Source organism: Salvia hispanica, unplaced genomic scaffold, assembly GCF_023119035.1.
Source record: "Salvia hispanica cultivar TCC Black 2014 unplaced genomic scaffold, UniMelb_Shisp_WGS_1.0 HiC_scaffold_279, whole genome shotgun sequence".
NCBI lineage: Eukaryota > Viridiplantae > Streptophyta > Magnoliopsida > Lamiales > Lamiaceae > Salvia > Salvia hispanica.
Genome location: NW_025952002.1, coordinates 9,603 through 20,807, shown reverse-complemented (window position 1 = coordinate 20,807; position 11,205 = coordinate 9,603). Strand labels below are relative to the sequence as shown.

At 33.8% G+C, this 11,205-nt stretch overlaps 2 protein-coding genes across 2 annotated transcripts; one reads left to right on the top strand and one right to left on the bottom strand.

Annotated features, from left to right (window-relative positions):
* Positions 1-6,252: 6,252 nt before the first annotated feature.
* LOC125198803 (NAD(P)H:quinone oxidoreductase-like) lies at positions 6,253-6,752 on the top strand. The gene is made up of 2 exons (XM_048097070.1): positions 6,253-6,265; positions 6,445-6,752. The coding sequence occupies exons 1-2, from the start codon at positions 6,253-6,255 to the stop codon at positions 6,750-6,752; spliced, it is 321 nt and encodes a 106-aa protein (XP_047953027.1).
* A 1,502-nt stretch (positions 6,753-8,254) lies between these two features.
* On the bottom strand, positions 8,255-9,035 carry LOC125198802 (sigma factor binding protein 2, chloroplastic-like). Its single transcript, XM_048097069.1, has one exon. The coding sequence runs from the start codon at positions 8,918-8,920 to the stop codon at positions 8,450-8,452; it is 471 nt and encodes a 156-aa protein (XP_047953026.1). The 5' UTR covers positions 8,921-9,035; the 3' UTR covers positions 8,255-8,449.
* Positions 9,036-11,205: the final 2,170 nt, after the last annotated feature.

Below are 11,205 nucleotides of genomic sequence, written 5' to 3'. Positions count from 1 at the left end.
AGAAGAGAATGATCTGAATTAATCACTGGACTTCAACACCGCAACGAAAATCGGCTTGAACTGAGGCTGTTGCACCTTGGCCTTTTTGCAACTTTTTCTATCTTTTTCTATCATTTCTCAACATACACATCAACAATACCAAATGTATAACATATGCTATTTAAGAACATAATTTGCATGATTGACATTTAAAATGAGACAAATCTAGTCCTTAATAACTGCAAAATCCGTGTTTGTCAATTGTTGAGTATTGCATTAATCTCTATAATGCAAAATAGCTATATACAAAAGCAATCAGTCTATATATATAATGCAAATTAAACATTCTAGAGCCATAGGTAGGCATTAGATGTTTAGCATGTAGAGTGTACGAGAGAAAGTATGAGTGAAGCTAAGTAAGAGTGAGATGCTGTTAGAGTTTGTATACTAGAAATCACGTTTCGAGTGATTGAATACTTGTAAAACTCTTATTTTATTTTCCAAGGAATAAAACAGATTATTTTTGTCATAATGTTGTTATGTTTTACATTTAATGGATGTTACTGAATGTTTAAATGTATAAGTTAACTTAACAAAGTCTAAGTCTTTATTTTAGTAGACCGGTTGTGGGAGGCGTCCACTTTAAGGTAACACGGTTAGTCCTAAACAAAGAAAAAGAAGAATTTCACAACCTATATGGAATTAGACTATCCATCGTAAAAGATTGCAATGTCAGTCCGCATATTTCTAAGCCTTACTGAAATAAGATGACATTGGTGTGGTAAAGCACTGAACGGATCTAACAGCAAGACTTGTCCTTGGGCTATCTACTGAAAGGCGAGGTCTTGATAAATATTTGTTTCTTAATCAATGTAGGTTAACATTGAGCATACGGTATTGATTATGCATTACTTTGACTTATCAAATGGTGCGAGTTTTTCGTAACCAAATAATCCCGATATATTGGGTAGTGGTGATTAATATCTAGCGGTGCTAGGGTTTCCTATTATATTGAATCGTGCGCGAGGTGAGTCTCGTTTGATAATGTCCTCAAGAGGAGCGTGAATTAAGGTTTTATTATTCGGAACCTAGCTAGTTGGAGTTTGATCACTCTATGAATAATAAATACGCGTTTCATGCTAAGTCCACTCTTGGAATTAATAAGAAATTAATTAATTAAGTCCATAGCAGACATTAATTAATTAATAGACATTTTTATCTTTAGCGCGGGAAATGAAAGTTAAAACAAAATGGAAACCTGGATTACTTATAATTTAGGATTTGGATGGGGAGAGTTCAATATTACTTCGTAGTGGCTGCTCGTAATATTCCAATTAAAGCTTATATTAAATTGTGGGTTCAATTTAATTAGTAAAAAAGTAAATTGGATGAGCCATTATCCAAAAGCTTCAATAGATCCCTGTCTGGGCCCAAAAGGAAGTTAATATAAATAGGAGAATAAAGGAGACAATCATAAGTTTTAATAGCCAAAATTTCCGTCCCCCTCTAGTAAGAGGAGTTCGAATTTCTCTTCAAATTGGTAAAGGATTTCTTCTGTCTTCTTTATTTAAGTCATAGTATTCCGGTGAGATCAGCCCACACTTGATATTGGAGTACAGTTCGGGAACCGTGAGAGAAGATTCGTGGTCTAAAGTATTCAAAGCGTCACGTGGAGAAGCTGCTATCCATCATCAATTCTTTGGAGAATTTATTAGGTATTATTTCTGCTCCGTAGAAAAACATGTTTTAGGTTTTAATATTCTTAAAACATGATTAATTCAAGTTATGAGCATGATACATGTGAAAATTACGCGAATAGATTTTGTCTAAATAATCTGCTAAATAGATCTGATTATTATGTGATTTATTTGCTCGATTAATAATTATTAAATTATGATAATCCAACGCACGCTTCCGCTGCTTGTTCCTTCATACGCGTCCTCTTATAGTTAAAGGTGTGTCCACGGTGTCCTGTGTGGTTCATCCTTCAAGAGTGAGTCTTGAGGTGTCCTCAAATGATGTAGTGCAACCTTGTGTTGATTTGTGTACATCATCATGTCTTGTATTTGGTGAATCGTACACCCTTATCATGTTTAATAAAAATCCTTTCGTGTGTGCTTTTGTAATCGATCCTAGAGTACCACTGAACCCAACAATAAATATACAATAACATATATAGCAGCTAAATATCATCTAAATTCCTCAACCGATAAAAGGAGCAGGCCAATCTTTTAAATTATCAAAATATAAAGATTGGCCTGCTCCTTTCGTGTGTGCTTTTGTAATCGATCCTAGAGTACCACTGTTCACATTTTAAGAATCCATTTTACAAATCGAAGTTAAATCCAATTAACATCACTTAAAAACAAAACTCAATAATCATCGAATCAATTCTAAGGCAGACAAAATAAGATGGATGCTGGGTTTGGAAAGAAGACTAGAGATAGGAAGAAAGAGAAAAGGGCAGAGTAGATCTGCCCAAGGTTTACCGAACCGGCGGTTAAAACCGAAACCGTAATCGTCTGTTACGGTTCCGAACCAAAATCGTGAGAATTTACCCGAACCGAAGAACCGTGGTTCGGTTCAGGTTCAAAAAATTTCGAACTGAAACCGTGCCGGAACCGCCGGTTCTGGGCGGTTTCAAACCGGAACCGCAAAAAACCACCGAAAAACCGTGAAATCAAGCCAGAAAAAACTGGCAGTTTGGAACCATGAAAAACTGTAAAAACCGCCGGCTCAAAACCGGAACCGAAACTGGCGGTTTTGAAAACGGAACCGTAACACGAATTACCCTCGCGGTTTGGTTCCGGTTCAACAATTTCCAAAACCGGAACCGGCGGTTCCGAACCGTAACCGTTGATTCCTGAACCGTAGGCACCTCTAGGGCAGAGATAGGTGAGGTGGAATTTCATTGCTTTATTTTTATTTGATAAAATTAAAATAATGTCTGTTTAAATTGCCACATGAGTTTTGATTTTTAAATTCTGAGGAAAAAATAGGAAAGACAAGTTCGTGTATTAACATTTAAAAAAAAATCCTGAAATGTTTTTTAAAATATTAAAAATTTATGTATTTACTGGCAAATAATCCAGATTAATATAAGGCCACGAGATGAGATTATGGGATAAAAGAAAAATGGAAAAAGTACATGATGAGTTCGGGAATAGGATTGTGAAACATATGGAATAGAACTGTTATTTTAATTTATGAAATCTAGGGAAAGTAAACCAAAAAAAAAGACCTGATAAAAAACCTACGGAAAATATGGAAAAAATTGCCTACGTGGGAAATATTGATTATGCAGCACATATTTTCTCTCTTTTGTATCAGAAATCTAATTTATATTACGATTCTCTCTCAAACCTCTGTTCTCAACTTGCATTTTTTCTCTTCGACTGATAATGGTGTTTTATTTGATAGAAGGCTATTGTCGAACCACGTAATTTTGTGTATTGATTCTTGCATGTTTATATAATGTTCTTGTTATTTGTTCATACAAGTCCGATCAATTAGAAATATTAATGTTATTATGTTATAAATTAATAAGTAATTAATATAATCTGAAAGTAATTTTAAAATATTAAATACTCCTAGTAGTACTATTAATTTATTAGATGATACGACCCAAGTTTTTATTTAAAGAAAGCCAAGTAAAATTACACCTTAAATACTTTATGACCCAAAGCAAAACAATTAGATAAGCTCAAATTCATTTAATTAGTCTAAACCTATTCTATTTTATTTCCACCTCATATTTTTTTTAATTTCCTGATTACTGATCATCTTTTTACAATAACATTATTATAAACTTGTACGCCCTAATTCAAAATAATCTTAGGAAACTCATTCACTCTCTCTCTGTATCTACGTTTTCCTTAATTGATTTTTACCAGTAGTATTCATTTATATTACGCATAAAGTGATAGTATATACTCATATGTTATTGTTTAACACTATATTTATTATTTATTCGTATTGTTATTAGTATTCGTTTTGATTTATCAGTATAGGAATAGGATATCTTTGTATAACCTTATAAACATGAGTAATTAACCTAAAATCTCTTTATTCTCAAATCTCGTTCTCATCTCGCATAATTTCACTTCGAGTCTTCGACTGATTATCGTGTTTTGTTTCGATAGAAAGTATGACGGAAAGGGAGGTAAGCATTATGATAGAGATCAAGCTAATGATCTCCATTATCTCTTGAGATCATTTTCATTATTGTGGAGATTGATGAAAAGATTGTTTTAAATGTTGAGGATCTGTTTCCTTGTTTATTAATATGTTGATTCACTTTCCTAGATTAGAGTGCGTAGGAGCCCTATAAATAGCTCCTCTTTAGAAGAGCTAGATATCTGGGAAAATAAAGTGTATTAGGACGGTATCAACCGTAGGCCTCTTCGGAGGATTATCTTGGCCTCTTCGGAGGATTGTTCTTCTTTTATATTAATTTCAGTTCTTATTTTACTTCCGCCTTTCACTCCATATCAATTTGGTGCGGTGAACGTGGAACACATCATGGTGAACACTCGGAGCACTGAACAACGTCTTGACACACTGGAGAAGGCGGTTGCGGACATCAAAGTGCATATGAGCACATTCGATGCCCGGATCTCTAAGTGTATCAATGATGCCTTGGCACCATTCTGGCGGGAGCTGCAGTCTCGTGGCATCATTTGGGAGCGCGGGCAGCACGATTTTTTCACTCTAGATGATCAACATTCATCTCACACCAACAATACCAATTCCTACAACTTCAACACTGAGCCAACACCGCCCTCACTTCCTCCTGCACCTGCTCTGCCCACAACCAGCCCCCTCCTGCAGGAGATACAACCAGCCCAGCAACCCCCCTTAGCTTCCCCACATTTGGATGCACCATTCATCCCTGAAAATCAGCATTTCCGTAAGTTTCCCGTCACCCAACCTAATGTTGCACTTCCACCATCCATTTTGCCTGTAAAATTGCTTGCACACTCCCCGCTCCTGGCCCTGGACATGACAACCGAACATCTCGAGTATGAACGGCTATTTGCAAGCCCAGCAACGAGGACACCCAAGCAATGCATCAATGTTGTTGGTCGTCTTCTCTTGTTCAGCAATCTGGATCCTCTTCGAAAGCACGAGTACGAGCCTCCACCGGTCAAAGCAATGTGTTTAGGATTCAAATCCAGCCTTGCGGGCAAGGCTGTTTTGACAGTGGGGCAATTGATAGAGATCAAGCTAATGATCTCCATTATCTCTTGAGATCATTTTCATTATTGTGGAGATTGATGAAAAGATTGTTTTAAATGTTGAGGATCTGTTTCCTTGTTTATTAATATGCTGATTCACTTTCCTAGATTAGAGTGCGTAGGAGCCCTATAAATAGCTACTCTTTAGAAGAGCTAGATATCTGGGAAAATAAAGTGTATTAGGACGGTATCAACCGTAGGCCTCTTCGGAGGATTATCTTGGCCTCTTCGGAGGATTGTTCTTCTTTTATATTAATTTCAGTTCTTATTTTACTTCCGCCTTTCACTCCATATCACAAGGACTTGATAAGGTATTAAGGACTGATTCATGTCTTTGTTGGGGAGAAATTATAATAATTTTTTTAAGTTGGTGAGGAATGTCGAAATTTCAGAGAAAACAGAGCAAAAAATAGAAGTAGTTTGGTTAATTTTTCTGTGATTATATTGCAGAAGAAGCCCCTTTACAAAATACAGTCTAACTATAAAAAGGAAAGATGAAACCACAATCTAACTAGCACTTTCACTTTTGCACTTGAAAAATAAATGAAATCTTATATATTGAAGAACATAGAATTTTTATGCATCTCGTCTGAGCGATCTACAGAATGATGTGAACAAAATTGAATTCCAGGGACCAGGGACCAGGGACAGTGGAAAAGGATATCATTCTGTTTTACATCAGGAATGCATCTGTTTTGTTGTTATCTGTCCTCTAATCTAATTCAGTTTTGCTTGAGTTGTTGTGAGTTCCCTGATTCTTCTTCCTCCGCACTACTATCCTAATTCATGATATAGAATCGGTACAAGATTCTTGAATGGACTAGCTACCAGTCACGGAACTTGCGTCATGATAATGATGTCTCTTATCTCCATTCTCATTTAGGGATAAACACTAGTAAATAAAGATACAAAATGACATGTATGGTGGCTACAATTCTAACAACATAAGGTTTCAAATTTGAAATTTTATGAGGTGTTGTTATGATTTTGGAAAATGTTGTTGCCTTTATGTTCCCATTAGGTAGAAAGCCGAATAATGGCATTATATGGTAAAATGTTACACCGATATCTCCCTTCTATTGAGTAGGAAATGATCACTATGAATAATCATGCTCACCTGTCATATGTTGTGTATGTGTGTATTCAACATTTAATTTGCCATGCCTCTAGTCAGCACTTGAATACATCAGTATGAACAATACCTGCGTTTTGTTTTTGATTGGCTTAGGACCTCTGAAAAATGCGATTGACTGGGCATCTCGGCCCCCAAATGTTTGGGCTGATAAAACTGCTGCAATTGTGAGCGCTGGAGGAGGTTTTGGTGGAGGCCGATCTCAGTATCACCTCCGTCAGGTAGGCGTTTACATTGATCTTCACTTCGTCAACAAACCCGAGTTCTTCCTCAATGCGTTTGAGTCTCCTGCTAAATTCGATAGCGATGGCAACTTGCATGACGAATTAACCAAGGAAAAGCTGAAGGCGCTTCTCTTATCCTTACACGGGTTCACGCTCCGTCTCAAAAGTAAGTCCGCATAGTCTGTCAACACATGCTTGTTGTGCATCTGAAAATAGACTGCTATTAACATCAATCTGTGTTGTTTCGTTTGCCTTTGCTATGTCATTTAAATATTGTCTAAGCCATCAAAGTGTTATTCCTCAATGGCTACGTTGATGTGTGTTCGTTGTCATTGGAATTTATGAGAATTGTATATTGATTAATGTGGTGTTGAAATAGCGTGCAGTATCATTTGCAGATTGCGACAATAATTGAAACTTTACTATGATTTACATTCTAATACGACCTTGTAATATGGAGTATCTGGTAATTGAAGTAATGATAAAAGGATTATTCATGATGGAATGCTTATTCATATTCCATTTCAAATATCTAATCAGTTGAGATAAATATTCCTAAACATCTTATCAATTGAGATACATGCTTTTCTTTGATATTGATAATGGCAGTTATCGTATTTACATCAAATGGCCACAAAATTAGTTATAGTTTTTGCCTATAAAATTATAAAGTCTAGTCAAATTCTAGTTTATCCCACGCTTTCAAAAGTGAATGATAACTTAAGAAGTTTCAAAAATTTCTCAATTGTCACATAATAATTGTTTTGGAGGCAAATTTGATGCTAAATTGGTGCATACATATTTCGATGTTGGATGAATAATGACATAAATGTATATGAGCATAGCAATGATATGAGAGCAATTCGTCAACCTTGTGATTGTGAAGAATCAAGATCACTAAATTAAACTGGAATTAACTTGAAAGTAAGAATGACAGTTTCCTCTTCTTCCCATGTATGAGTAGATATCTTACAGGGGACCTCTTGTGTATACCCTCAACGGTTGAGGAGCATCAGACAATGTAGATTATTATATGACGTAATTTTGAGCTCAAGAAACTGAATATAATAGCACAAATTTGATCACATGAGACAATTGAGAATTTTGAAATATTATGATTTGTCATTCAAAATTTTTGGACAGGTGTGGGATAAATCAGATTTTGATCAAACGTTATGATTATATTGATCATTAACCCATTCAATTATTGGTTTTGTATGGAACTTAGTATCGTTTTCTTTATTGAGCAATATCATTCTGCATCGAACTCATTCTCATTTTGTTAAGAAACGTGATATTGTTATCACAAAAAAAAAAAAATATATCATTGTTCCTGTGTTACAATATCAAAAAATTAAAAAAAGTTCTGTGAAATTTAAAATTTAAAAATATTTTAGTAGAGAAGAATAACAGTTTGGGATCTTATATTCAAATATAAAAAATGTCATTTCATTTAAAAATAAAAAAAGGGATTAATAGTAGTCACTAGATCCTAAGATTATATGGTCCAAATTATATTGTTAATCATTATTGCAGATATGGGTTATTATTTTATTACAATCATAGGCAATATAAGAGGATCTATACCCTATATACGTTGGATTGCATATGCACGAGCACGAAGACCACAACAGGCGCGCACACACAACTAACGTTAAAAAGATACTCCGTGATTCTTGATATAACTAGAAATTAGGTATTATTCATGTCTCAATATAAAAACACCTAATCCAAGTACCCTATCCATAATAAATAAATACTATGCTAAGCAATATTTCCTACAAGATTGTAATATAAACATATGATACAAAGATAGGAAAAAATACAAATGAAGTGTTAATAAGACCATGGCCTATATAAACACTACAAAAATAAATTCATAGCAATTCATCGAAGCTTCCAAGAACATCAAGTTGCGAAGGGTCATAAAACGAATTGGACGAAAACACCCCTTGAAATTCCTCTCTCATTTGAGAAGTGAACACACTAATGTCCATCTGCTCTTGAAAGGAGTCAGAGCTTGTAGGGGTATCTTCGGTAGATACCGACGAATAAGTCCGGTATTGACCGTCGTTCGTCTCCTTGGCCGGAGATTGATCATCACAATCAATCTCATGATAGAAGTCTTTCGCCAAATAATCCGTGTTCTCATCCATGTATTGAGACACATCGGAATTTTTACCTGTTAGTTCTTGCACAAGTGACCTAAATCTCGAGGCGCTCGTCTTGACCTTCATGGGGCTAGAAATGTAAACTACTTTGAGTTGGTCACTCTTCTTTTTCTTGCCTTTGTAACCTTTCTTGAGGCTCCTCACCAATCTTGGGATGCTTTGATCATTGCAGTTCATTTCTTTATAGGGAAATTTATTTTTTGAGGGACTTTGATGATTGATGGGACAAAGATATTGTTTGAAGTATTATAGGATTAGTAGTTGGCATACATATATATATAGGTATCTAACTATGTGTGGATGTAAAGAGGCAATCCACAAAAGGATGTTTCTTGGAAATTGATGAAGATTGAAAAAAATGAAGAAAATGGAAAATATTCGGCTTGATTAAGAGATAGGAAGGTTGGAGGAAAATGGAATAAATAGAAGTTTCTGTAAAGGTCCTTGGATGACCCGCAAGCTCATAGGTTTCTATGCAACCATGTATGATATTTTATTTGATCAAATATATAACTAAATTTAGACAGTATGATATTTTATTTGATTAAATATGTAAGTAATTATCGACAGTTTCTGTTTATCCACACTTAAATTATTATCCATCATCACAAAACTTTTTTTGATATTGATTTGACCTTCTTATATAATAGTACTGTCTCCAATATTCCTTAAAAGTAATAACTATTTTTTTTTAAATTCGTCGTTAAATGTAAAAACTTTCTAATTAAATTATTTTTTCTCTCCAATAAGATCGGATCCATTTTTCACTAATACATTTTTCTTTCTATCTTTCTTTTACATTTTTTAATATTAAAACTCGTGGTGTTTCAAAAATTTCTATTTTTAGGTAACGGATGGAATAATAGTTACATGTACTTTAAGCTAAAAATATCTATTTATTTAATTATTTTATTCTATCTTTAAAGCTATTTTTATTTTTTAAAATATAAAACTAAATGTTTGGTTATTAACTTTATTTATATTTAGTTTTACCTTATATACATAGGATATGATTGCTTTTGACATTGAAAGAGAAATATGACATATGATAATTGTCACGTGCGCAGCCTTAGGTGACTAGGGAAATGTAATGGGTCTGTTTTATACACGTAAGGAGTATTAAAATATGATAGAGAAACCTTTGGAATATGTGTATATACAAGGTATTTGGAAAAGATTGATGACTGTATTCGTTTTTCTAATATTAAATCCTCAAATAGAAATTTGATATGTAGGGAAAGGTTGCCATCGGCTTCTATCTACTAAAATAACAAATTTGTTTCATGATTGTTCTTTCAAAAATGTGACTGAACTTGATATAAAGCTATGAATGTCAGTACAGTTGCCTGCAATTCATATGAAATTTCTAATTATATAAAAATTACAATTTGAGGTCGATCTTAGTAGGATTGACCTGATAGGCCATCCGATGGGTTGGATATAGTCGTAACTAATTAATTATGTTTTGTATATTTGACATCTAATTTGTCACTTTATTGCCTATTCTTATTCTCCATTCATCCTACAAAAATATAAATAATTGAAATAACATGAGAATTAATGCACAACTGATAGAGTAAGAGATAAGAGGGAAATGATTAAAGTATTATTAATGAATATGAAGACCTACATTATTACTCATATTTTTATGAGACAGAGGGGGTAATATAAAATAACTAAAAAAATAATCTTTAATTTTATACTTCCTCTGTCATATTATAAGTGAGGTGTATTCCTTTTTGAATCATCCCATTATAAGTGCTACATTTCCTTTTTGGACCGTCCCATTATAGTTTTTGAAATATAAGATTTCAAGCAAAATTAAAAACTTATATTAGAATAACCACGCAACTAATTACCTGTAAAAATGAAAACCTGCACTTTATCAGGAATGAGCATATTTTTGTATTTATTCAAAATATGCGCTTCAATACTAAACGGATATTATTGTTATATACTCCTTTTGTCCACAAGGTGTACACTTTTTTTTTTCTTTTTAGTCCGTTTAACAAGCGTATGTATTTTAATTTCTAATTTTAGAAACTCTTTTATCTCTAATGAGATAAGATTCATTCTCTACTAACAATTCTTCAATTACTTTTTCTTTCTGTCTCTCTCGTACTATACCAATTATGCATTAAAATCCGTATCCAACAAAAAATACATACTCTTATTAGACCGAGGAAATAAATGCTAAACACACCGCGTGCCAATCTAGCAAGTTCTTTAGAGCGAGATGCATTATCTTTCCATTGCTTCAGCAAATCAAGTTAAACATTTTCATCCATCAAAGCTTCCTCAAAACAACATAAATATTACTACTCCCTCCGACTTGACTAAAATTACACAATTGTTTAATTGCTATGAGATATAAAAGTTGCTGGTCAATGTTTTTAATTTGAAAAGAAAAAAATTAGTGTGAATATTAAATAGTGATTGAAAAAATAAAATGATTGGGTACA